The 27,626-nt window shown below is 48.3% G+C and overlaps 3 protein-coding genes across 4 annotated transcripts in view; 2 read left to right on the top strand and 1 right to left on the bottom strand.

Annotated features, from left to right (window-relative positions):
* Positions 1-27,626, top strand: part of PTK2B (protein tyrosine kinase 2 beta) — a 358,085-nt gene that overhangs the window by 169,115 nt on the left and 161,344 nt on the right. The gene's annotated exons all lie outside the window — the stretch shown is intronic.
* LOC128411474 (uncharacterized) lies at positions 792-19,491 on the bottom strand. The gene is made up of 3 exons (XM_053383826.1): positions 18,937-19,491; positions 6,308-6,777; positions 792-1,014 (listed from the first exon to the last, which is right to left on the bottom strand). The coding sequence occupies exons 1-3, from the start codon at positions 18,937-18,939 to the stop codon at positions 855-857; spliced, it is 633 nt and encodes a 210-aa protein (XP_053239801.1). The 5' UTR covers positions 18,940-19,491; the 3' UTR covers positions 792-854.
* EPHX2 (epoxide hydrolase 2) overlaps positions 22,787-27,626 on the top strand; it is a 110,023-nt gene continuing 105,183 nt past the window's right edge. The window contains exon 1 of one of the 2 annotated variants that reach the window (XM_053383810.1): positions 22,787-22,966. In XM_053383810.1, the coding sequence (XP_053239785.1) occupies positions 22,860-22,966 (107 nt within the window). In that variant the 5' untranslated portion in view covers positions 22,787-22,859. The remainder of the gene's footprint in view (positions 22,967-27,626) is intronic. The other variant, XM_053383809.1, reaches the window with a different exon arrangement.

Raw genomic sequence — 27,626 nt, 5'->3', positions numbered from 1 at the left:
ACAGATGCCTTCTTAAATCCCTAAAATCGCTATTGGGTGGATTTCCCCCCTAAATTGATTTTTGAATTCTGAATTATTGTTATTCACATTTTATACTGTATTTTATGCTGGTTTTTGTTGCATCAATTAAGTGTTTTAAATTTGTTGTTAGCCGACCTGAGCCTGGTTTTCTGAACCCGGAAGGGTGAGGTATAAAGAAAAATTTATTCTTATATTTATATTTACCCTCCACCCCTACCCTAGGGCCCAGAATTAGCACCTGGTACTGCTTGTCGTAAGGGACACGGGTGGCGCTGTGGGTTAAACCACAGAGCCTAGGACTTGCCGATCAGAAGGTCGGCGGTTTGAATCCCCACGACGGGGTGAGCTCCCGTTGCTCGGTCCCTGCTCCTGCCAACCTAGCAGTTCGAAAGCACGTCAAAGTGCAAGTAGATCAATAGGTACCACTCTGGCGGGAAGGTAAATGGCGTTTCTGTACGCTGCTCTGGTTCGCCAGAAGTGGCTTAGTCATGCTGGCCACATGACCCGGAAGCTGTACGCCGGCTCCCTCGGCCAGTAAAGCGAGATGAGAGCGGCAACCCCAGAGTTGGCCACGACTGGACCTAATGGTCAGGGGTCCCTTTACCTTTACCTTTACTGCTTGTCGTGTGGGGTTTTCCTGCACTGTGCAGGCGTGCGCGAGAACTGCAAAAGATGAGGCTTCTCTGAGCAAGAGGTGACCCACCTAGTGTCCCCACGAGATAAGGAATGTACGTGCACACGGGGGAAAAATAAAAAATTACTGGAACCGATTCCACAATGAATGCTGAGAGCTTTCTTTTAATGCTTCTGCGAACAGAGAACGGGATGCGCGGTTAAGATGTCTTCAGGGCGCTTCCTTCCACTCGGGTGGCTGGTTTCTCCAAAAGGCTGGTCATCTTGACCAGAAGGTCCTGGGATGCTTGGTCCAGCTGCTCGGCCAGGTGGCTGGTCACCAGCAGCATCCTGTCCATCCCCCGCAAGTGTTCGTTTAACCTACGCAGAAGAGGAGGGAGAAAATATGGAAACCCTCTTTACCAAAATGGGATAAAAACAAGAGGAAGGTGTTGTGGGCGTTTATGAGCAATCATACTTTTTAATAGTTGGTTGGAAGCCGCCCAGAGTGGCTGGGGAAACCCAGCCACATGGGCGGGGTATGAATAATAAATTATTATTATTATTATTATTATTATTATTATTATTATTATTATTATTATTATCATCATCATCATCATCATCATCATCATCGGAAACACAAGACCCTGTGCTATTCTCGCAGATCTGCTTTCCAGTGTCATAGCCCCCTCTGCAAGTGATGAACAGGAAGAAGATTCGGAGGAACAGACTCCTAGCAGCAGCACCAGGGGCGAAGAGGAGCAGTCTAGCTGCGCTAGAGGAGGAGAAGGAAGCTGGTGAGGGAAGGGGGGGGGAGACTTCATCAGGCTAGGCCTCTTTCCACCTGTCTTGCTCCACCCTCCAGTCTCTGCTTCTCAATTTGCAAAAGCTATGGTTTTCCCAGTATGGAAGTGAGAGCAGGACCATCAAGAAGGCTGATCACCGAAGAATTGATGCTTTTGAATTCTGGTGCAGGAGGAGACTCTTGAGAGTCCCATGGACTGATCAAACCGATCCATTCTGAAGGAAATCAGCCCTGAGTGCTCACTAGAAGGACAGATCCTGAAGCTGAGGCTCTAAGCCTTTGCCACCTCATGAGAAGAGAAGACTCCCTGGAAAAGACCCTGATGTTGGGGAAAGATGGAGGGCACAAGGAGAAGGGGACGACAGAGGACGAGATGGTGGGACAGTGTTCTCAAAGCTACCAGCATGAGTTTGACCAAATTGTGGGAGGCAGTGGAAGACAGGAGTGCCTGGCATGATCTGGTCCAGGGGGTCACGAAGAGTCGGACACGACTAAACGACTAAAAAACAACATTTTATGCACTGTGGCTTGCCGTTCTTTTATTGATTATTTATTGCAATTGTTATTTATTTCTTGCAATTGTTATTTATTTCTTGCAGTTGTTAAGAGTAGATTTCTGTTTAATTTTTATATGCTGGTATTTAATGTTATTCTACACTATTCTAAGGTTGGAGGTTTGAATCCCCGCGACGGGGTGAGCTCCCGTTGCTCGGTCCCTGCTCCTGACAACCCAGCAGTTTGAAAGCACATCAAAGTGCAAGTAGATAAATAGGTACCGCTCCGGCGGGAAGGTAAACGGCGTTTCCGTGCGCTGCTCTGGTTCGCCAGAAGCGGCTTAGTCATGCTGGCCACATGACCCGGAAGCTGTACGCCTGCTCCTTCGGCCAATAAAGCGAGATGAGCGCCGCAACCCCAGAGTTGGCCACGGGAATGTAACTCTGCTAAAAGAACTTGCTAGCACAAGTTAGGAAGGACAGTAATAAACAAGACATCCTCTCCTGCCACCCTGAACGTTGCCGCAATTCAGAAGTCCACACGGACCAGCAGCAGCTCTCCAGAATTTCAAGTAGGGCAGCATCAGATTTCGGGGAGTGCGGACCAATTACCCACACTTGGCTCGCGCCGAGCTGAGAGGGTGCCGCAAGGGGCGCTGCAATAATGGCGAACAACGGAAGGCAAGAGGCAGTGGAGGGGACAATTTTAGCATCGCACAGGGTGCCACTGAAATTTTAAAGCCACTGGGTAGATGTTCTCTCTGGAGACGCCATTGAGAATTGAACCCACGGCATTCAGCAAGTAAAGCAGATGGTGTATCACTAAATTCTGGACTCCCCTGTGTCTAATGCCCATTCATTTTAGTAAAGGTAAAGGGACCCTTGACCGTTAGGTCCAGTCGTGGCCGACTCTGGGGTTGCGGCGCTCATCTCGCTTTATTGGTCGAGGGAGCCAGCATACAGCTTCCGGGTCATGTGGCCAGCAGGACTAAGCCGCTTCTGGCGAACCAGAGCAGCGCACGGAAATGCCGTTTACCTTCCCACCGGAGTGGTACCTATTTATCTACTTGCACTTTGACGTGCTTTCAACTTCTAGGTTGGCAGGAGCAGGGACCGAGCAACGAGAGCTCACCCCGTCGCGGGGATTCGAACCGACGACCTTCCGATTGGCAAGTCCTAGGCTCTGTGGTTTAACCCACAGCGCCACCCGCGTCCCTCCCATTCATTTTATTGTGGTGCTATTAAGCAGGGAGGGGGGTTTGGGTGTTTTCAAGGGCACAGTGGGTGTGCAGGAGAGTGGGGGGCCAGGAATATGAGGACAGGAGGTAATGGAGACCGAGGAGCAAGATTTTAGTTTCTTTCTCTCTCCCCCCTGTTGGGACATGGCATCCATTGCACAGGGAGCTGGTGGCTGAGTGAGTTACACAGCCGCATAACCGCCGGCCAAATTCCAGCTCAGATGTGAAATTGAGCCGGGGCAATGCAAATTCCCCAGGAGAAACCCCTGAGAATCAGCAGAAAAAAATATATAAAGAAATTGCTCTCGTTTAGCCGGTCCCAGTCTCTCAGCATTGCAGGCTGAATGTACAAGCTTCTCTCCTTGCAACACGTAATGCAAAGCCTGCCGGAGAAGTTTACAAGAGGAGGCATGGCATGGAGAAAACCGAAAGAGAGAAAGATTTTCTCCCTCTCTCATAAGACTAGAACTCATGGATGTCCAGAGAAGGTGAAGGTGGGAGGTTCAGGACAGGCAAAAGAAAGTCCTTATTCACACAGAACAGAGTTTACACTGGTCTTGACAGATCTGCATTGGCTCCCGGTACGTTTCCGAGCACAATTCAAAGTATTGGTGCTGACCTTTAAAGCCCTAAATGGCCTCGGTCCAGTATACCTGAAGGAGCGTCTCCACCGCCATTGTTCAGCCCGGACACTGAGGTCCAGCACCGAGGGCCTTCTGGCGGTTCCCTCATTGTGAGAAGTGAGGTTACAGGGAACCAGACAGAGGGCCTTCTTGGTGGTGGCTCCTGCCCTGTGGAACACCCTCCCACCAGATGTCAAAGAGAACAACAACTACCAGACATTTAGAAGACATCTGGAAGCAGCCCTGTTTAGGGAAGCTTTTAATGTTTACTAGGTTACTGTATTTTAATACTTTGTTGGAAGCTGCCCCGAGTGGCTGGGGAAGCCCAGCCAGATAAATTATTATTATTATTATTATTATTATTATTATTATTATTATTATTATTAAACTGTGGTACTCCCTCCCACAGGAGACAGTGATGGCTACCGACCTAAAGGTAAAGGTAAAGGTACCCCTGCCCGTACGGGCCAGTCTTGACAGACTCTGGGGTTGTGCGCCCATGTCACTTAAGAGGCCAGGGGCCAGCGCTGTCCGGAGACACTTCCGGGTCACGTGGCCAGCGTGACAAAGCTGCATCTGGCGAGCCAGCACAGCACACGGAAACGCCGTTTACCTTCCCGCCAGTAAGCGGTCCCTATTTATCTACTTGCACCTGGGGGTGCTTTCGAACTGCTAGGTTGGCAGGCGCTGGGACCGAGCAACGGGAGCGCACCCCGCCGCGGGGATTCGAACCGCCGACCTTCTGATCGGCAAGCCCTAGGCGCTGAGGCTTTTACCCACAGCGCCACCCGCGTCCCGGCTACCGACCTAGACGGCTTTAAAAGAGGATTAGACAAATTCATGGAGGAGGAGAGGACTATGGGTGGCTATGAGCCACACTGGTTATGTTCTGCCCTCCACAAAATTTGGCAGCATTGCAGTACGAATTCCTCCTGATAGACCTATATTTATATGCAGTTTTCACTCCCCCCTTTTTTCTGCAAATAATTTCCCCAACATATTGCATTTCTGTATGCTATTTTCATTAATATATTCACTTCTGTACACACTTTGCTCTAGAAAAGTGTGGATTTCAAAGGCTGCATATTGTTTCATATGTTTCAGGCTGTCCATAGAGGCACAGTTCAAGTCTGTGTCCAGGGCAGCTGTCTACCAGCTCCATCTGGTACGCAGGATGAGACCCTCCCCGCCTGCAGACAGTCTCACCAGAGTGGTGCATGCTCTGGTTATCTCCCGCTTGGACTACTGCAATGCGCTCTACGTGGGGCTATCTTTGGAGGTGACCCGGAAACTGCAACTAATCCAGAATGCGGCAGCTAGACTGGTGACTGGGAGCAGCTGCGGAGACCATATAACACCGGTCCTGAAAGACCTACATTTGCTCGCAGTACGTTTCTGAGCACAATTCAAAGTGTTCGTGCTGACCTTGAAAGCCCTAAATGGCCTTTTCCCAGTATACCTGAAGGAGCGTCTCCACCCCCATCGTTCAGCCCAGACACTGAGGTCCAGCACCGAGGGCCTTCTGGCAGTTCCCTCGCTGCAAGAAGCCAAGTTACAGGGAACCAGGCAGAGGGCCTTCTCGGTAGTGGCACCCACCCTGTGGAACGCCCTTCCATCAGATGTCAAAAGAATAAACAACTATCTTACTTTTAGAAGACATCTGAAGGCAGCCCTGTATCGGGAAGTTCTTAATGTTTGATGTTTTATCGTGTTTTTAATATTCTGTTGGGCGCCACCCAGATGGGCAGGGTATAAATAAATAAAATAATAATAATAATAATAATAATTTCAGAAAGTGCAAACCAGGTAACTTTGCCTTTAAGTAGGAGCTGAATTCAATGTGTCCCCTGCCCGAGAAGGAAGGCTTTCCTTTCCTCTGCCTGCTGGTTACTGTTGGGAAACTGTATGTGCAGCTACTCACACAGAGTCAATTAAGGTTTGGCAGGCAGCCAGAAGGCAATCTGAAGGAGTAAGTCTGCCTGGTGATAACAGAGGAATGGAGACAGCTCCCTGATTGGTCAAGCTGTCTCAAGGGAGTGATAATTAATGGCCTACTAACTGGAATGTGTTAGTTCAGTAGTTCAGGAGTTCAGGAGTTCTGTGTGTCAGTGTAGGAGTTGTGAGTCGTGTCAGAGAGAGCTAGCAAAAGATCAGTGCTCTATTCCTGTAAATAGTCCACTGTATACAATAAATACCTAACTACAAGTTCCTGGTTCTTGCTTCGTTTATCCTGTCTAATGCCAAGTCACCAATTGCTTCCATGGATTCTGCGTGTACTCTGCTAGGTCGGCTAAGGTCCTGCAACTAGTCGGAAAGTTGTGAAAGACCAATAGGTTTTGCCAATAGTTACTTCCTTGGCTGACCCAAGGTTCCAGTTTTACAAGAGATCTCCTTCCTTTCCACTCACCCTCCCGCTAATCCTGCAGAGGATTATATAGGATGTACAAAGCAGCTAGCTCTGTGCTCCATTGCTAAGCTCCGCAAAAAGAGCATTTGTTATGAAGAAGCACCTACTTCTTTTTCTCGTCCTCTGCATGCAGATGATCATCTGCATGGATGTGTTCCTCCAACTCCTGCAGGAACTTTCCAAGGATCTCATAGAACTCCCCGTTGGCCTCTCTCACATCTGGAAGGGCTTGAGAAACGATGTCCTGGTACCTGGACTGACCGGCCTCCAGAGCTGCAGCCTCCTGAAGACTCTTCAGATTGCCTCCAAGGTCCTCCAACAAGATCTTGAGATGGTCCAGCTCTTCCTGTGAGGCCTGCGTGGCGGTTGCCTGGGTCATCTGCGTGCAAGAGCTCCCAGACCAGGGGATGTGAAATGTGAAGTCACAAAAGTCTGGATTTGGGGACTGATCTCTGCGATCTTCTGGGGTTGGTCTCAGCGTGGCATTGCCCAGTGATTCCTTTTCCTTGCTCTGAGCGGGTATAAGAAGACTCAGCCCTAGCAGCAGGCTCCAAACCCCAAGTGGTCTTGTTGTGACCTGGAAAACAAGGAAAGGCGAGTCACTATTCTCAGAGATGGGGTGTGGGTGGTTACACCTGAATTCAGTGCTGGGATGCTGCCGGGGAGATGGGGGCATTTGGCTGGCCCCCAGCTGGCTCCAGCCACCGGCCGGCAGCCGGGCGAACACCTATCTCCCTTGGAACAGCGTCAATCAGCGGCATGAGCCTCAGATATGTTTAGAAGCTGTGTCTGCTCTTATCAGTAGAGTGAATAGATCCTCACAACTGAAGTGGCAGACAGAGACATGTGTAAGCATTATTTACAGTCTTTATTCAGCATAGTTCAGGAACAAAGGAAAAACATGTCTGCTTCCCTTTGTCTCCAAGCAAAACAGCACTAGCAAAAGCAATATACAAACGGAAGTTCCCAGCAGACTGTGCTGGAAGTAAACAGGCATGTGACACACAACAGTCATGCCTGTTCCTTTTAAGGTGGAACGGAACTATATCCTAACATTCAGATCTGTTTTTCCAAGCCCAGTGCTTTTCCCAGTGTGGGAAAAGAGAGAAGAACTCAGTCAAGGGAGTTTGGGGTGTTTAGCCTGGGGGAGAGGAGACTGAGAGGTGATCGGATGGTCCAATAATTCAAGTATCTGAAAGGCTTTCACATGGTAGATGGAGCAAGTTTGTTTTCTGCTGTTCCAGGGGGTTGGGACCCCAAACTAATGACTTCAAGCTACGAGAAAGGAGATTCCGACTAAACATACAGAAAAACTTTCTGACAGCAAGAGCTGTTCGACAGTGGAACGGGCTTCCTTGGGAGGCTGTAGACTCTCCTCCCTTGGAGGTTTTTAAGCAGAGGTTAGATGGCCATCTGTCATGGATACTTTAGCTGAGATTCCCGCATTGCAGGGGGTTGGAATAGATGACCCCTGGGGTTCCTGCCAGCTCTACAATTCTATGAGTCTATGAAAAGGCGCTGTGGTGAAAACGCGGGTGGCGCTGTGGGTAAAAGCCTCAGCGCCTAGGGCTTGCCGATCGAAAGGTCGGCGGTTCGAATCCCTGCAGCGGGGTGCGCTCCCGTTGCTCGATCCCAGCGCCTGCCAACCTAGCAGTTTGAAAGCACCCCCGGGTGCAAGTAGATAAATAGGTACCGCTTTCTAGCGGGAAGGTAAACGGTGTTTCCGTGTGCGGCTCTGGCTCGCCAGAGCAGCGATGTCACACTGGCCACATGACCCGGAAGTGTCTCCGGACAGCGCTGGCCCCCAGCCTCTTGAGTGAGATGGGCGCACAACCCCAGAGTCTGGCAAGACTGGCCCGTACAGGCAGGGGTACCTTTACCTTTTATGAAAAGGCAGGACAGAGATTCTGCAACGAACGAACGAACGAACTAACTAACTATTGTAGTTGTGAATTGCCCTGGGCATAGGGTGGTATATAAATTTAATTAACACAACAACAACTGCTACTACCTTGTAGGCTGATTGGCACAAATAAAGCCCCTCACCTCCATCACAAAGATCCTTTTCTTTTTTAATTTTTAATTTTTATTGGAAATTTTATTTGCAACATAACATAAACCCCCACCCCCCATACAGAAATCCACCCTCATTAAACGTGAACATAACATACAATAAGCATAACATACAACAATACAAACAACCAAATAAAAGACTTCCTTTATCCTGTATCTGGCCTCCTTATTTACTTCTTAGAAGCTGTTTCCTTTATGAATAGTTATTAAGATTTTTCTAATTAGAACTTAAATATCCACAAAGTCTCCTGCAGACATTAATCGAAACAAGTCCAGGTATGTATTTTAGGGCACTGTTTTGCGAAGTATTCTCTGCATTTCCCCCATGCTTTTTGAAACTCTTGTCTAGCGTGATCTCTACTAGTCTCAATCTAGCCAGTTCAATATACTCTAACAGTTTGTCTTGCCATTCCTTTTCTGTTGGCACAATTTCTTTTTCCCAGTTTTTAGCAATTAGGATCACCAACCTCCTTTTCGTTCAGCTCGCCCTTGCAATAATTTGTGTCCAGATTCCCTTCCTGCCAGGAAAGCAATCATCACAGCTTTGCTGTTGGCAACCAGCAACCGTCCCCTGGCAAGAACCACCTGGCCACCTGCCACGGCTGTCTCTTGCCCACCTGTGCCCTGCACAGCCCAAGGGCCTCACAAAAATGATCTGCCTTGCTAAGGTTTTTCCCTCCCTCTTTCCTTCTGGTGTTCAGTCCCGAAAAACCCAGCACTCGGTATTCTCCCCAGAGGCACCCAACATCCCACAAAAGGAGGCACTTATTTATGTAACACACGGTTAATCTATGGAACTCCCTGTTGCAGGAAGCAGTGGTGAATACCAACTGAGACGGCTTTTTGAGAAGGTTAGACAAACCCAGGGAAGGCTACCCCAATCAGGGGTAACAATGCTTCTGTGGACTCTCCTTCCTTGAAGGTTTGTAAGCAGAGGCTGGAGGGCCATCTGTCATGGATGCTTTAGCTGAGATTCCTGAAATCCAGGGGGTTGGACTTGATGACCTTTGGGCTCCCTTCCAACTCTACCATTCTATGGTTCTGAATACCATTTGCTGGAAACCGCAAGACAGAGGACTTTTGCACACAAAGAATGACGGAACAGGATGATGGACTAGATGGGGCATTGGCCAGATCCAACAAACTCTTCTCACGTGTTTAATTACTGCCTTTAATCCTTCAATCTCCCAGGACATTCTATACAAGATCTCAAAGTAGCTGTCTTATTACAAAAGAATTTCAGAAATAGACTGGAAAGAGAAGTTGCTGAATGGCAACTCATTACCAAACTTAAAACCATGGAGAGACCTGGCCTGAATAGAGACTTTGGATTCTTATCTCATTATACATGATAAAGCTATTTTTTAACCATCTCACCCCTTGCTTTTTCCTGTAAGACCAATTGCAGTCGTTAACAGGCGTCAACAGGTTTACCACACCTATCAGCCAATCACCCATTCCCACCCGCCTTCTGAGTAATACCCCTCCACACCCTCTCAAAAAGCAGAGACATCACCTTGCCGACAAAGGTCCGTATAGTTAAAGCTCTGGTTTTCCCAGTAGTGATGTATGGAAGTGAGAGCTGGACCATAAAGAAGGCTGATCGCCGAAGAATGGATGCTTTTGAATTTTGGTGTTGGAGGAGACTCTTGAGAGTCCCATGGACTGCAAGAAGATCAAACCTATCCATTCTGAAGGAAATCAGCCCTGAGTGCTCACTGGAAGGACAGATCCTGAAGCTGAGGCTCCAAGACTTTGGCCACCTCATGAGAAGAGAAGACCCTGATGTTGGGAAAGATGGAGGACGCAAGGAGAAGGGGATGACAGAGGACGAGATGGTTGGACAGTGTTCTCGAAGCTACCAGCATGAGTTTGACCAAACTGCGGGAGGCAGTGGAAGACAGGAGGGCCTGGCGTGCTCTGGTCCAGGGGGTCACGAAGAGTCGGACACGACTAAACGACAAAACAACAACCCTCTCACTATATATAAGGGTCCGGTGACTTCTGTTTCAGTGTATCTGAAGAAGTATGCATGCACACGGAAGCTCATACCAAGAACAAACTTAGTTGGTCTCTAAGGTGCTACTGGAAGGAATTTTTTTCTTGGTATGGTTAGGGTTAGGCTTGGGTATAAGGGATAGGGGAAATGGTTTTATTCGTGCTTCTGAATGGCAGCTGTTGGAAACCACAGAGAGTGCTCTTGCATTGAAATCCTGTTTGCAAGTTTCCCACAAGCATCTGATCAGCCATCCATAGGCCCCTGACCTGATCCTGCAGACTCCTCTGAGGCTCTTAAGGTTCCCAGCAACTCCATTTGGTGCTCAGTGACAGAACCCAGCGCACTGGATTTTCCCCAGAGGCATCCGATATCCTGCAAGTGAAATGGAGGAGTTTCTCGTTCCCTCTCTCTCCCTCTGGCTGGCCTTTAGGGTAGAGTCTTTTTTGGCATTGCTTCCTGCAGAACTTGCTGAGCCCCTCCTGGCTGCCAGAAGCTTTCTCCAGCAAAATACTCAAAGGCAGGTTTGGGTGGCCAAATTAAGTTCTGCTCTAATTAATCCATGAAGCCAGATAGAGATGGAGACAGACTCTGTTGGAAGGAAGCAATGTTTGTTTGTTTGTTTTTGTTTGTTTCATTGATCTCTCATCTCTCCTCCAAGATACTCAAGTTGGCCAACACAGTTCTCCCACCATTTGATCCTCACAATACAACCCTGTGGGGTAGGCCAGGTTGAGAGGCTGTGACTGGCCATTTGAAGCCCTGGTCCGACACCAAGACTCTAACCACTACTCCACTCTGCCTCTGCACGGGAGTATCTCTGCACCATCCTTCATGGCAGAAGAAAGCCATTCCAAAGTGGCTCAGGTAAAGAAAGGTTAAACTATAAACTCGCAGGATCATGGAAAATATAGGAATTGGCCTTATAACTACCTGAATGCCTTATAACAACTAAGACCATTGGTCCATCGAGCCGAGTATCATCTAATTTGACTGCCAGGGGTGCCAACTTGAATAAAATATTGAGATAGCAGCGTGAGGGCTGGGCAGGGGGCGTCAAAAGTTGCTGAGGGCCACCTATAAAGGCACTGGGGGCCACATACGGCCCTCGGGCCGTGAGTTGGACCACCCTGGGCTAAACTAAGACCATTGCCTACTGCCTGCCCATACATGCCCTTCAACATTTCTCTGATGAAAATAGGAACATCCTATTCCATCATCATCGGGACGCGGGTGGCGCTGTGGGTTAAACCACAGAGCCTAGGACTTGCTGATCAGAAGGTCGGTGGTTCGAATCCCTGCAACGGGGTGAGCTCCCATTGCTCGGTCCCTGCTCCTGCCAACCTAGCAGTTCGAAAGCACGTCAAAGTGCAAGTAGATAAATAAGTACAGCTCCGGCGGGAAGGTAAACGGCGTTTCCGTGCTTCTCTGGTTCGCCAGAAGCGGCTTAGTCATGCTGGCCACATGACCTGGAAGCTGTACGCCGGCTCCCTCGGCCAATAAAGCGAGATGAGTGCCGCAACCCCAGAGTCGGCCACGACTGGACTTAATGGTCAGGGGTCCCTTTACCTTTACCTTTACTCCATCATCATCATCATCATACTCTACTGATCTGACTGGGGTTGCCCCAGCCACTCTGGATGGCTTCCAACATATATAAAAACATAATAAAACATTAAACATTTTTTAAAAAACCTTCCCCATACAGGGCTGCCTTCAAATGTCTTCTAAAGGTTGTATAGTTCCTTACCTCCTTGGCTTGGGCGTTGCATAACTCCATACCCTCCAACATTTCTCCAATGAAAATAGGGATGTCCTAAGGAAAAGTGGGACATTCTGGGTTCAAATCAGAAACTGGGATGGCTTCTGTAGATCTGGGACTGTCCCTGGAAAATAGGGACACTTGGAGGATCTGCCCAGCGGTGGAGGAAGCTGTTCAGGTGCCTGGGTGAACCACCCATTGTGCGAACAGGATCCTGAACCAGATGGGCCATTGGCCTGATCCAGCAGGCTCGCCTTTTGTCTGCATGTTCTTCCTGGTACTTTGCAAAAGGGATGAGTGGAATCTGTTCCTACCCGGAGTTTTACAGCTGACCCCTCTCTGTCCGGGGTCTTTATGCTTCACCCCACAGATGCATTCCAGGGTGCCTGTTTCCCTGAGCAAAGCTTTCAGCATTTTGGATTTCGTAGCTGTGCGAAGCCCGCCGACTGCTCTCTCCCGATTCATTTCTGATTCCCTCCCTTGCATGATCCAAACCAGCTGCCTATTAAGTGCGCACTACAAAGGCAGGCCTTTTTGTTTCCCTGCAAGTCACAGCCTTGCCTTTTCCAGAGAACCTGCGTGGCTGCCAGATGGCATCCAAACAGACTTCTAATTCTAGATACTTCCTTTGAATCGCAGTCAGCGGGAATGTGAATTAAGGAGTCAGGAACTGTGCTGAATTGCCGTCCCAACTCCCTGGAGGGGACCACACTCTGTTCTGCCCCTTCTTCTTGTGGGGCATGAATGACCCAGCCTTAGTTAAGAACAGGAGCAGGGAACAACAGTGGACTTTCATTTGTTGTGGATTCTCAGACCCTCCAAGTGCCCCTATTCTCCAGGGACAGTTCTGGATTTACAGAAGCCGTACTGGTTTCTGATTTGATCCCAGTGTTATTTATTCAGTGGTCTCTGTTTGCCTGAGCTTGAGTCTGGATTAAGGATTTTGAGCTCCTGTGTTCTGATTCAACACATGTTGTCCAATCACAGAACGTTTCAGGATTCGGGCCGCTGCCATTGGCCCTTGAACTCGCGATTTGCGGTTTGGAAGTTTAGACAGCCAATCACGTTGGGAGTGGGAGTGGCCCAGGCTTTCAGAAATATATATAAGCAGTTGCTTTGCCCCCTGTTTCCCAGTTATGTAGATCAAGAAAGGTTCTTGCTGTTATCGCTGTGTCTTGCCTTGTGGGAACCAACCTACAATTCACTGGTGACCAGGCCCAGGCAGAGGGGGGGGCCATATGGGCCACTTGGCCCAGGCCTCCGATTCCAAAGGGGGCCTCGGTCAGCATATTCACAATCAAATAAGAAGACGGAGAAGTTTTAAATATAATTATAATTTAATTTTAATTAATAGTCAAATTTGTCTACTTAAAAATACATTATTGAACTATTAAAAAGCATCTTAAAAAGCAGAGACATCACCTTGCCGACAAAGGTCCGTATAGTTAACGCTATGGTTTTCCCAGTAGTGATGTATGGAAGTGAGAGCTGGACCATCAAGAAGGCTGAAGAATGGATGCTTTTGAATTCTGGTGCTGGAGGAGACTCTTGAGAGTCCCATGGACTGCAAGAAGATCAAACCTCTCCATTCTGAAGGAAATCAGCCCTGAGTGCTCACTGGAAGGACAGATCCTGAAGCTGAGGCTCCAAGACTTTGGCCACCTCATGAGAAAAGACTCCCTGGAAAAGACCCTGATGTTGGGAAAGATGGAGGGCCCAAGGAGAAGGGGACGACAGAGGACGAGATGGTGGGACAGTGTTCTCGAAGCTACTAATATGAGTTTGACCAAACTGCGGGAGGCTGTGGAAGACAGGAGTGCCTGGCGTGCTCTGGTCCAGGGGGTCACAAAGAGTCAGACATGACTAAACGACTAAACAACAACAACAACAACATATAAGCAGTTGCTTTGTCCCTGTTTCCCAGTTATGTAGTTCAAGAAAGGTTCTTGCTGTTATTGCTGTGTCTTGCCTTGTGGGAACCAACCTACAATTCACTGGTGACAAGGATGGGATGCTAGGCTAGGTATGCAGCCCTGACTAGCTTCCACAAGCTGAAATCACTGCTGGGGAACTGTCGTCTCAGCTGAGCTGAAATCACTGGCTGAAGCCACAAGGCAGATCACACACAGCAGGGCATCATGGCCACCCGGGGCCACATCAAGGAATTTGGCACCATGGTTCCAGAGAAATGGGACTCCTACGCCACCCGGCTGGAGTTCTTCCTCGCAGCCAATAGGGTCACTGACCCCAAACTGAAGTGGGCTACACTGTCAGTAATGTAGCCCAGGCTCTGGTGGCCCCAGCCAAGCTGAGCGATACCAACGTTCAATGCAATCATGCTAAAGCTGCATACCTACTTCATGTTAGAATTCCTGCTCCGTGATTGCAGTCATGGGATTGTTGTCTTTCACATGACAGTATATGTTTTGGGAAGTGACGGAGACAGGATGTTTGTGTTACTGTGTTCCGTGAAGTGGGACTATTGTCCTTTGTTCTTTTCCTCTTTGCTGTCTGATGCTGGAGAGAGAGGGAGCCATGTTGCAGTGCTCCATGTGGTGTTTATATGTAAATAAAGTAGATTAGCCAAAATGCTGAGTTGCTGAGGTCTGTCATGCAAGTTGCGCAAACTCTGTGGATCCCTAAGTGTGACGGTGTCTGTTGGCATCGGTCGCTGTGATGTTCGGGCTGAAGAAAGCTTATGAAGCTCCCGAACGATCGACCAGGAGGGAGACAACATGCCAGTTGGGCGTGTGTCTCTGCCAGGGTCCTACTCAAGTGTAGGCTGAACTCCTGACACTTCACTCCTCAGCCATCAGAGATTGCCTGCCGGCATGCCTTCTACAAACGACACCAGGCCTCAGGTAAATCCATTGTGGCCTTTGTTGTGGCTTTGTGGCAGGCCGTTCACCACTGCGAATCACGACTCAGAATTCAAGGGCCAAAGGCAGCGACCCAACTCCTGAAGTATTCTGTGACTGGACATCACGTATCAAATCAGAACACAGGAACTCAGAATCCTTAGTCCAGACTCAAGCTCAGGCAAATGGAGACCACTGAATATGTAACACCTGGAATGTCCTGCTTTCCCTTAGAACAGGCTTACTTTGCCCTCCAGCTGTTTTTGGACTACAACTCCCATGATCCCTAGCTAGCAGGACCAGTGCTCAGGGTTGATGGGAATTGTAGTCTCAAAACTTCTGGAGGGCCGGGTTTGAGGAAGCCTGCCTTAGAACAGTGATTGTGATGGCCTGGGATTCGGACTTGGATGCTGAACCTGAGGGATCCCAGCCTGCACAGGATTCCCCAACTCCAGAACCAGCTGAGCCGTGGCTGGGGAATGAGCCTGAAGGGTCCTCACCTGTGCTGAATCCTCAGGTGCAGGTGCCAGCTGAGTCTGCTCTGGCTCCTGAGGTGATGGAGGACCCATTGCCTGCAGGTGCTCCACTCTCAGCCCTGTCAGAGGAAGCTGAGGCTGACTTCACCCGGCTCCCTGCCCTACACCCAGCTTCAGCTACTACGGACTGCCTCCATGTTGCACCTTTGACCATGGACCGGACTTGGACCTTGCTTCTCGGATAACCCATGGGACCAGCACAGTGATGGCCAAACTTAGCCCTCCAGATGTTTTTGTCCTACAGTTCCCATCTTCCCTGACCACTGGTCCTGTTGGCTAGGGATCATGGGAGTTGTAGTCCAAAAACAGCTGGAGGGCCAAGTTTGGCCATCACTGCCTTAGAACGTCCCTCTTTTCATGAGAGTAATGTTGGAGGGTATGCTTCTGTAAATCCGGGACTGTCTCCCCCAAATAGGGGCCCTTGGAGGGTCTTTCATCTGTCTTGATTCTTCCAATATTCAGCTTCATGGTTCTAGCGTTATGAGAGAGGAAGAGAAACATTTCTCTATTCGCTTTCTCCATGCTGTGCGTAACTAAGCGGAATGTTAATTATGCTGAAGGATAATTATGGGGCAATGGAAGATGTGGGGAAATGATTGCTTGACGCAATGTTGTACAAACTCCCTGAAAACCAATCAGAATGGATGTTCAGTAAAGAGTTGACACCATCCAACCTTTACCCTGGCTTTTGACAAATTTCCAGGACCAACTTTATTCTCGCAATGTTAAGCTGCTTTAGGCTGTTTTTAATATTGTGCCATGCTATATTTCAATATGAATGTTGCATGTTAGTTGCAACCTCCCCTGGGGCCCTAGGGTGAAGGGCGAATAACAAATTTCAATAAGAATAAGAACAATGCCATTTAAGCGAGTTGCTGCCGTAACCACATCTGGCGGCCGTGAGCTGTACTGTCCACATCACAAGGTTTGGTAATTTTTATTTTTCCAGAGATTCTGTGTTCTTTTTCAGGCGTTAAGGGTCTGGTATTCACCAGACAATGAATCCCTTTCAGAGCAAGTTTGGAAACGCCTGAAAAAACATGATCTCAGACAAGCACAAGAAAGAGGAAAAACATATGATCAGCCCTGGCTTTGAAAGGGCCACCAAATGCCTGGCCCACAAAGGATTTATTTTCACATAACCAAGTTCTTAACCACACAGCATCGTATTTCCCTGGACTTTCCCTTTCCCGTTCGAAGTCTCTTTTCTCTCTCATCTTCTGCAGATGCTTACATACCCTCCAACATTTCTCGGATGAAAACAGGGGTGTCCTATTCCATAATAACATTAACAACAACCATGCCCTGCCCATCTGACTGAGTTGCCCCAACAAATATAAAGGTAAATATAAAGGTAAAGGGACCCCTGACCATTAGATCCCTGACCATTAGGTCCAGTCGTGATCAACTCTGGGGTTGCGGCGCTCATCTCGCTTTATTGGCCGAGGGAGCCGGCGTACAGCTTCCGGGTCATGTGGCCAGCAGGACTAAGCCGCTTCTGGCGAACCAGAACAGCGCACGGAAACGCCGCTTACCTTCCCGCCAGAGCGGTACCTATTTATCTACTTGCACTTTGACGTGCTTTCGAACTGCTAGGTTGGCAGGAGCAGGGACCGAGCAACGGGAGCTCACCCCGTCACGGGGATTCGAACCGCCAACCTTCCAATCGGCAAGTCCTAGGCTCTGTGGTTTAACCCACAGCGCCACCTGCGTCCCATATAAAAACATAATAAAATATTTTTTAAAAAACCTTTCCTATATAGGGGTTGCCTTTCGATGGCTTGGGTGTCGGATAACTCCATACACTCCGACATTTCTCTGATGAAAACAGAGACGTCCGGGGGGGGGAGAGATTTGGGGGAGGGATAATGACCTTTTGTTCTGTTGAGTAAGGTTTGTGTGGGTTTTTTGTGTCAGCGCCACCTTGTATGTGTTATGTCACTGTTGAATTGCTTGTAAGATTATTATTTGTATATATCTCTCTTTTTTTCTTTTTTAAAATTTTATTCATTTTTCTTTTTCATTCATTGCATACATCTCAATTTCTTAACATTTATTATATATTCCTCCCTCCCCTCCAGGGCTTCCCCCAACTTCCGCTTCTGGTTTGTTTCTCTTTTCACCCACTTTGCTATCTCCTAACAGAAAAAGTTGTTAATAACATAACATCAAGCCTAAAACCCTAAAAATAAAAGTAAATACACCATAATAGTTCACTATTTTCTAAACATTTTCTAATACTAATAATTTCTAATACTTCTAATAATTTCTAATTTCTAATACTACTACTACTAATATTAATAATTTCTAATAATGTGAATGTTTATTTAAATCCTGCCATCAAGTCTACTGACCTTCTTTGCTTCTGCAAATATAATATAAATAGTTCCCATTCTTTTTCAAAGTCACAGTTGTCTATCTGTCATTTTTGCCAGTTCTGCAATTTCTCTTGCCATTGTTCTTTAGTCGGTATTTCTCCAGTCTTCCAATTTTGTGCAATCAATATCCTTGCTGCTGTAGTGGCATACATAAATAAAGTCCACATTTCTTTTGGTATGTCTATCTCTTTCAAGATGCCCCCCAATGAAGGAATTTCAGAAAAAAACACTTTGGGGCTTTTAGTAAATTGTTTGTGGCACTCCTGAGAACTCACACACAAGTTATTTGGGGCTGGACTAGATGGCCCTTGGAGTCCCTTCCAACTATAGAATTATACGATTCTCTTTTGGTTTTGTGTAGCGCGTTCCGTGTTTTTGGTTTCTGTAGTTGTTCACATACACACAGCAAAATCTTGGATACCCAATCTTGGAGAAAGAAAGAAAATAGCAGAAGGAGGATGATTGAATCTGATGAGGTCCATGACACTGGGAGATGTTTTGGATTTTGTTTACCCTTCCCCCCATTACATTTTCCCTAAATGTTTTCCTTAATTTGCATATGCAGATGAAATAGTCAGTGTTATGACCTATGGTCCTGTGTGCCTGCCCCGCCGGTCTTTTAAGAATCTAGCTTCCCCTCTTTAGAACCACCGCTATTTTTTTCTCATGTGCAATGAATGTACCTTTAACAGATAAGTTAACTGACTAAATCTCAGATAATCAATTAAGTAAGGTTTTTGTTGTTTTTTAAATAACCCTAGCCTGCTTTTTAATGAAAATGCCGAGTAGCATTTTCGACCTGCATTAGTGCTGTGAGGTCTCTTTCAGACAACCTGCCCGTTGAGCTTCCATCCCAATTTGCTTGTCACACGCTTTGCTGAGAGGTTAGGCAACATTATTGCACATTTGTTCTGATTTGCTTGTGGGGAGGTTAGATTGAAAAGCATTTGCCACACCTGCCCTTTTCCAGGTACTAAAGGTTTCTCAGAATGCAGGTTGGACAACTACTAATTTGAAAGCCGCTTCAAGACAGTAATAGATAGCAGATCACCTCCAACCTCTCCCTTCACACAAAACACCTATTTTTAATATGCTGGGCAGCAATAATATGAACCAAAAAGTCTCCGACTCACCATGGCAGAGATCTCTCCGGTGCAATACAGTGCGAACTTCAGCAGTGGATCAGAGTGACAGCTGTCCTCCAACGTCAGCGATGCAATGGGCAATTTAAAAACGTCTCTGGGAGTCGTCTGCCTAAGATCTCCTCCAGCGATCTCTCTGGAATTCCCTGTGGGTCAGTTATGGATTCAACCCAAGTCAATCTACCAGTCAAGAGGACCAGCTCTGTGCATGGGGAGGCTAGACAGATGGACCGTGTCAGCAGAAAGCGTATCTTGTGAGCGCAGTTTCCTTCCTTCGCAGTGCTGTGGCAGTGTGTGTGTTTTCAATTTACTTAACTTCTGTGGAATGCTAATGACTGACCAAGAGAGAGAGAGAGTTAGAGATCTGGTTTAAAAGAGGAAAAAGGAGGCCCAACGCTTAGGAAGCAAAGAAGGAACATGCCGTTCTCACCATTGGTAACAACAGGGCTGGATTTTGGCTTTAGAAGGCAGCAAGCCATGATATTGCCATGGAACGGCTGCCAGCTCAATGGAAGAGCACTTGTTTAGTATGAACCAAAGAGTTGGAAGTGTTACGGGAAAATCTAAGTGCATGGCTGCTCAGCCACCCAGCTGGTCGGGCAGAGCCCGCGGGTCCCTGCGGAATAAAGGAAGGAGTCCAGCCACCAACCAGAGCAAATAGCTTTAGACCAAAGTTTATTGCGCAACAGGTTCAAAGAGGAATTTTGAACCCCAAGGATGGGGTGACAAGGACTTTTAAAAGTTTCTATCTATCCCAGCATACTGTTCATTAAGCATCATCACTACATCATTGCTACATCAGAAAAGGGGTGGGTTATATATGATTAAATAAGGGACGCAGGTGGTCGGCGGTTCGAATCCCTGCGACGGGATGAGCTCCTGTTGCTCGGTCCCTGCTCCTGCCAACCTAGCAGTTCGAAAGCACGTCAAAGTGCAAGTAGATAAATAGGTACCACTCCAGCAGGAAGGTAAACGGCATTTCCATGTGCTGCTCTGGTTCACCAGAAGCGGCTTACTCATGCTGGCCACATGACCCGGAAGCTGTACGCCGGCTGCCTCGACCAATAAAGTGAGATGAGCGCCGCAACCCCAGAGTCGGCCACGACTGGACCTAACGCTAAGGGGTCCCTTTACCTTTACCTATGCATGATTAACATAGGAGGAATGTGTTGGGGCAACAGGCGGATACAGGATATGTATTGGGAAGTACATTCTAAGCACCTACTAAAAAAGGACAATAGAGCTTTGGTTTGCATAGTGTGCCACCTGGGCAGGTCCGGAGGAGTGCCTTTGCCCAGCGATTGACACCTATGAGTACCTTCCTGTGAGTACAGTGACCTCCCGCTTGAGGGATTATGGCGGGGACCGAGTGGTTTCCAAGACCTTGGCCAATGAAGCAAATTGGCGGTGGAATGAAGGAAACTGGGAAAGGAGTTGATTTTATATGGTTTTTAAAGCTAGGTAACTTCCCTGAGCTGTCAAGTCAAAAGGATACATTTATGCATAATATTTGTAACATTAAAGGTAAAGGTAAAGGTACCCCTGCCCGTACGGGCCAGTCTTGACAGACTCTAGGGTTGTGCGCCCATCTCACTGAAGAGGCCGGGGGCCAGCGCTGTCCGGAGACACTTCCGGGTCACGTGGCCAGCGTGACATCGCTGCTCTGGCGAGCCAGAGCCGCACATGGAACGCCGTTTACCTTCCCGCTAGTAAGCGGTCCCTATTTATCTACTTGCACTTGACGTGCTTTCGAACTGCTAGGTTGGCAGGCGCTGGGACCGAGCAACGGGAGCTCACCCCGCCGCGGGGATTCGAACCGCTGACCTTTCGATCGGCAAGCCCTAGGTGCTGAGGCTTTTACCCACAGCGCCACCCGCGTCCCAATATTTGTAACATTAAACAACTTTAAAGATGTGCCCTCCTAATTTCTGTAACAGAAAGGACCCCAAGGGTCATCCAGACCAACCCCCTGCAATTCAGGAATCTCAACTAAAGCATCCATGACAGGTGGCCATCCAACCTCTGCTTGAAAACCTTCAAGGAAGGAGAGTCTACAACTTCCTTAGGGAGCCCGTTCCAATGTCAAACAACTCTGACTGCTAGAAAGTTATTCAGATGTTGGTTCGAGTCCTATCCTCCAGAGCATGAGAAAACAAGCTTGCCCCGTCTTTCACGTCAAAGCCCATGAGAGATTTGAAGATGGCAGCACCCTTCCCTCCTGTGGTCTCCAGCAAGTGGTATTCAGAGTAATTTACTGCCTCCAACCAGGGAGGTAGAGCATAGTCATAGGACTAGCTGTTGTTGTTGTTTTGTTGTTTAGTCATGTCCGACTCTTCATGACCCCATGGACCAGGCCCTCCTGTCTTCCACTGCCTCCCGCAGTTTGGTCAAACACTGTCCCACCATCTCGTCCTCTGTCGTCCTCTTCTCCTTGTGCCCTCCATCTTTCCCAACATCAGGGTCTTTTCCAGGGAGTCTTCTCTTCTCATGAGGTGGCCAAAGTATTGGAGCCTCAGCTTCAGGACCTGTCCTTCCAGTGAGCACTCAGGGCTGATTTCCTTCAGAATGGAGAGGTTTGATCTTCTTGCAGTCCATGGGACTCTCAAGAGTCTCATCCAGCACCATAATTCAAAGGCATCAATTCTTCAGTGATCAGCCTTCTTTATGGTCCACCTGTCACTTCCATACATCACTACTGGGAAAACCATAGCTTTAACTATACAGACCTTTGTCGGCAAGGTGATGTCTCTGCTTTTTAAGATGCTGTCTAGGTTTGTCATTGCTTTTCTCCCCAGAAGCAGGCGTCCTCTCTTCATCTATGAATGTGTCCAATACTCTTTTAAAGCCACCCAAGTTGGCCATCCCTGCCTCCTGTGGGAGTGAGTTCCACAGTTCACCTGTGCCATGTGAATAATTATTATCAACATTGTTGGTGTCAGAAGAGCGCAACAACAAAAAACTCCGTTCTGTAGCTTTCTGTCATCTGTCTGGGAGGGAATCTTGATTGTTTTCCCTCTGTGCTACATTGTTAAAATAGCACAATGGATGATCTGCATCTGTTTCCATATAAATATAATGCAAAACTTGCTGCCAAAAACAGAATACAGTGGTACCTCGGGTTAATTACTTAATTCGTTCCGGAGGTCCGTTCTTAACCTGAAACTGTTCTTAACCTGAAGCACCACTTTAGCTAATGGGGCCTCCTGCTGCCGCCGTGCTGCCGGAGCCCAGTTTCTGTTCTTAAACTGAAGCAAAGTTCTTAACCTGAAGCACTATTTCTGGGTTAGCGGAGTCTGTAACCTGAAGCTTATGTAACCTGAAGCGTATGTAACCCGAGGTACCACTGTAGTTAGTAGTTCACCAGCAGCAGCAGCAGCAAAACCTGCCCTGTGTGGAATAACATGTATGTTATTAACTCTACAGGAATGTAACATTTTTATATATGCTGTCTGCTTCATATACCCAGTGCTTTTTCTGGGGGTACGCGTACCTCTAAACATTTTGTGAATCTTTGTACTTTTGCCCATTTACTGTATTCATTTTCCCCGATCTGAACTATAAAACGGTGATTTTATGGAGCCAAAATGAGATGAGCCAATTTATATAGAAAAAAAAGCACTGCGTACACCACTTAGAAGTATTTCAAATATATTCATCCTTCCTGGGTGAAACTTGCGGCGCTAGGACCTGCCCATCCCCTGCCGGCTTGCAGGAGGAGGGCAGCGTGGGGCGTGGCTCGACGTGAGGGGCGTGGCTTTTTCGCGCAGGTGGGAGTAGGCGTGGCCCACTTGTCCCCGGCCGACTTCTTCGAGTAGGGGGCGTGGCTTCCCTCGATGGGTGGGCGTGGCCTCGCCTTCCCCTCAGATTCTCCTCAGAGACTCTTTTCCCTCAGAGCGTCTCTGGCTCGGGAGGCGATGGCGGCGAAGCGGCGGGCGGTGCTCTTCGACTTGGGCGGCGTCCTCTTCGGCAGCGGCCTCCCGGGAGTCTTCCGGCAGCTGGAGCCGTCGCTGGGCCTGCCCGGGTGGGTAGCCGGCCGCGAGGGGAGGACGCGGCGGCGGCGGCGAAGGGGGCGGAGGCAAACCCGCCCGCCCGACTGCTGCTCTTGGCTCGGGGGGCGACGCCAACCGCAAAAAACAACCCCGCAGCCGCCGCCGCCGCGTCTCTCGTGCGTTTGTGTGTTGTTGGTCGCGCCCGGCCGCGCGCGAGTGAGAGAGAGGCTGCTGCGCTGAATTTCTCGGGAGTCAGAAGGAGAGAGAGATCCACTCGTTGGATATTCGTGATAATTATTACAATTTAATGTAATCTAGTGTATCTGAAGAAGTGTGCATGCACACGAAAGCTCATACCAAGAACTAACTTAGTTGGTCTTTAAGGTGCTACTGGAAGGGGAAAAAAAAATTGTTTTTACAATTTAATGATCGCTGAATCTCTAGTGGCAGAGCATTCCACAGGACTGGGCCAATGACACCAAAGGCTTGGTTTCCTATTGCTGTCAAATGTGGATGGTGCCTTGCAGAATGCAAGAGAGGGCAGGTGTCTGCACCAAGGAGCCCTGCAAGCTAAAATTTGGCGTGATGGAAATTGAGGCAGCTGGTAAACAGGGGAAGAAGCATGCATATACACATATATATTTGCACTTCACTGTGATCCTCATGCATAACCATGGCAACAAACCAGTATGGTAGGATGCTATTAACTTTGTAATAATTGCAATTCAACTGTGGAATTTAAACCCAAAAGGTGTAAAGGTAAAGGGACCCCTGACCATTAGGTCCAGTCGTGACCGACTCTGGGGTTGCGGCGCTCATCTCGCTCTATAGGCTGATGGAGCCGGCGTTTGTCCGCAGACAGCTTCCGGGTCATGTGGCCAGCATGACCAAGCTGCTTCTGGCGAACCAGAGCAGCGCACGGAAACGCCGTTTACCTTCCTGCCGGAGCGGTACCTATTTATCTACTTGCACTTTGATGTGCTTTCGAACTGCCACCTGCGTCCCTATTGTAATTCAGCTGTGGAATTTACACCCACAGGGTGTAATAACCATTTATTTGTGATGTTTTGCAACATCCCTAGGTAGATGCTGACCTCTGCCAAGAAAATCAGGTTGCTTGTAATCCATCTAGCACAGGATATTTCGATAACTCTTATCGAAAGAACAAATCTTTGCCTCTGGTCTTGGAATATAGTAATTTCCAGGAAACAGAAATGGGGAGAGTGCTCCTATTAGCCTTTGTGAGAATGGGATGATGGATTTAGAAGAGACTTTGGCTTGATCCAGCAGCCACGCTCTTAAGTCACGTTCTGATTGTTCTTAAGAGTGGGCTTCCGGAAGCCATTTAGCAAGCTCCTGGTAGAGGTTGCACTTGAGCTTGAGGTTTCCTCATTTGTAGCTCACTCCCTTAATCACTGTGCAATATCCTGAGTTGAAGGACAGTACCCAGGCAGCCTTTCAACTTGTGCCAGGGCTTCGTCTTGGCAGTAGGGGCTCCCACGATGGAATGGACCCTCTATGCAAAAGTGTTTCATGCACATAGAATGCAAGCTTGTTTAGCTGGCAGGAAAGGTGTCCCTGTGTGTAAGTTGTTTTTTTAACCTCACCTTCCTTTTACAGTGGTACCTCTAGTTACTGACTCGATCCGTTCCGGGGTGCCGTTTGCACCCCGGAAAGTCCGTAACTACAGCGTCATTTCTGTGCACGCACGTGGTGTGATAGAGCACTTCTGTGCATGCGTGAAGTTCGCGGAACGCTTCTGCGCATGCGCAAAGCGCACAGAACATTTCTGCACACACACACGGCTAAACCCAGAAGTATACACTTCCAGGTTTGTAGCTTTTGCAAGCCGAAAAGACGCAACATGAACCTAATGCAACACGAGGTATGACTGTAAGATGTTTTCTGTTCCCTGAGAATTGGGTGGCTGTTTGTGTTTGGCAGGGAGGGGCATTAAGTTCTAAGAGTCTCTTCCTGTAGAGCACTGATGGCCAAACTTGACCCTCCAGCTGTTTTGGGACTACAGTTCCCATCATTATCCCTGACCACTGGTCCTGTTAGTTAGGGATGATGGGAGTAGTAGTCCCAAAACAGCTGGAGGGCCAAGTTTGGCCATCACTGCTGTAGAGGGAAAGGGTACACATCCCAGACACGGGCTAAGTGTCTCAGAGAGAGCTAATCTGCACTTGTAAAAGGTAAAGGGACCCCTGACTGTTAGGTCCAGTCATGGATAACTCTGGGGTTGCGACGCTCATCTCGCTTTATTGGCCGAGGGAGCCGGCGTACAGCTTCCAGGTCATGTGGCCAGCAGGACTAAGCTGCTTCTGGCAAACCAGAGCAGCGCATGGAAACGCCGTTTACCTTCCTGCCGGAGCGGTACCTATTTATCTACTTGCACTTTGTACTTTCGAACTGCTAGGGTGGCAGGAGCAGGGACCAAGCAACAGGAGCTCACCCCGTTGTGGGGGATTCAAACCGCCAACCTTCTGATCAGCAAGCCCTAGGCTCTGTGGTTTAGACCACAGCATCACCCAAGCCCTAATCTGCACATGTGGTATATCCCAAAACCTTAATCAATCACAACTAAAGAATTCCTGACAGATGGCCATCCAACCTCTGCTATAAACCACCACCACCTTTTGAACCGTCTGTTCCACTGTTGAACATTTTGTGAATCCATTCATTCTGGCCCTGCCCTTTGGAGCAGCAGTAAACAAGCTTGGTCCATCTTTCATATGACAGCCCTTCGGGTATTAGCACTGCTTGTGAGCAGTCCTTCATTCCTCCTGCCAGTCATTTTAGAAGAGCCAGTCTGCTGGGTTGGGTCCAAAGGCTCATGAGCCCAGCATCCTTTTCTCCCAGATGCCTTTGGGGACTCCAAAGTAAAGATCTGAGTGCAGCTGCCATCCCCACTGGTGATTGATTCCCTGAAACTGGTGCTGAGGGCATCCTACTTTACCTTCTAGGGAACGGGTGGTGCTGTGGTCTAAACCACGAGCCTCTTGGGCTTGCCGACGCTCTGCCCAAGTTTCTGTCAGCCTAGCAGTTCGAAAACATGCCAGTGTGAGTAGATAAATAGGGACGGTAAATGGCGTTTCCATGCGCTCTGGCTTCTATCACGGTGTCCCATTGCGCCGGAAGTGGTTTAGTTCTGCTGGCCACATGACTCGGAAAGCTGTCTGTGGACAAACACCGGCTCCCTTGGCCTGAAAAGCGAGATGAGCGCTGCAACCCCATAGTTGCCTTTGACTGGACTTAACCGCCCAAGGGTCCTTTAACTGACCTGACCTGACCTTCTCTTCTGCTCTCTTCCCATTCTCAGTAAATTATGAATGCTTCTCTCTTCCGTGTTCAGACTTCCGTTGCTGTTCTTCGAGCAGGTATGATCCAGTCCAAGACTGGAACTGTCCCAGCTAAGTGGATATGGGAAAGGTTGCAACGTTTGGGGCTTCTTAGTTGAGAGCAAAGGGGAGTAAGAAGATGCAAGACAGAACTGTATAAAATTATTCATGATGTGGAGAAAGTGGATAGAGGAGTTACTTCCCCCTGCCCTTTAATAACTAAAACCCTGGACCACATGTTGAAGCTGAAAGCTGGACAATTCAGGACAGACAAAAGAAAGTACTTTTTCACATGGCACAAAGCTAAATGATGGAATTTGTTGCCATGAGAGGCCGTGATTTATTCATTTTTTGCATTTATATTGTTGTTTAGTCGATTAGTCGTGTCTGCCTCTTCATGACCACCTGGACCAGAGCACACCAGGCACTCCTGTCTTCCACTGCCCCCCGCAGTTTGGTCAAACTCATGTTCGTAGCTTTGAGAACACTGTCCCACCATCTCGTCCTCTGTCGTCCCCTTCTCCTTGTGCCCTCCATCTTTCCCAACATCAGGGTCTTTTCCAGGGAGTCTTCTCTTCTCATGAGGTGGCCAAAGTCTTGGAGCCTCAGCTTCACGATCTGTGCCTTTATATAGCCCACCTTTTTATCCAAGGAGCTCAATGTAGCAGTCATGATTCCAGCCAGCATTGGGTTGCCAGTGATGTGTGTGCAGCCATGTCAGAGCACCAGCAAATGATAAACAGGGTTCAGGCAATTACACCATCTGTTGATGGGCTTGGAATGGAGGATGGTGCAGCTGAATAGTGAAGGTTGCAAGATTCAGGGCAGATAGAGGATTTTTTCATGAAACACATAGTTAAACTATGGAACTTGCTCCCCCAGAGGGCAGCAGTGACCACCAACTCACTTCTTGTAGGTACTTGTTATTGTTTTGAGAGGTATTGTATTGAGCTTGGCTTTGCTGGGAACAGGTGCTGTGGTCCAAACCACTGAGCCTCTTGGGCTTGCCGATTGGAAGGACGGTGATTCGAATCCCCACGACAGTAGTGAGCTCCTGTTGCTCTGTCCCAGCTTCTGCCAACCTAGCAGTTCTAAAGCACGCCAGTGCAAGTAGATAAATAGGTACCACTGTGGCTTCTGTCACAGTGTCCCATTGCACCAGAAGCGGTTTAGTCCTGCTGGCCACATGACCCGGAAAGCTGTCTGTGGACAAACGCTGTCTCCTTCGGGCTAAAGCGAGATGAGTGCCGCAACCCCATAGTCGCCTTGGACTGGACTTAACCATCCAGGGATCCTTTACCTTACCTTTTGTTTCAGCTAGATTTGGGGGAATATCTCTCCAAGTCAATAT

This window comes from Podarcis raffonei, chromosome 3, assembly GCF_027172205.1.
Source record: "Podarcis raffonei isolate rPodRaf1 chromosome 3, rPodRaf1.pri, whole genome shotgun sequence".
NCBI lineage: Eukaryota > Metazoa > Chordata > Lepidosauria > Squamata > Lacertidae > Podarcis > Podarcis raffonei.
Note: the sequence above shows the minus strand (reverse complement) of the source record. Positions and strands in the feature narration are given on the sequence as shown.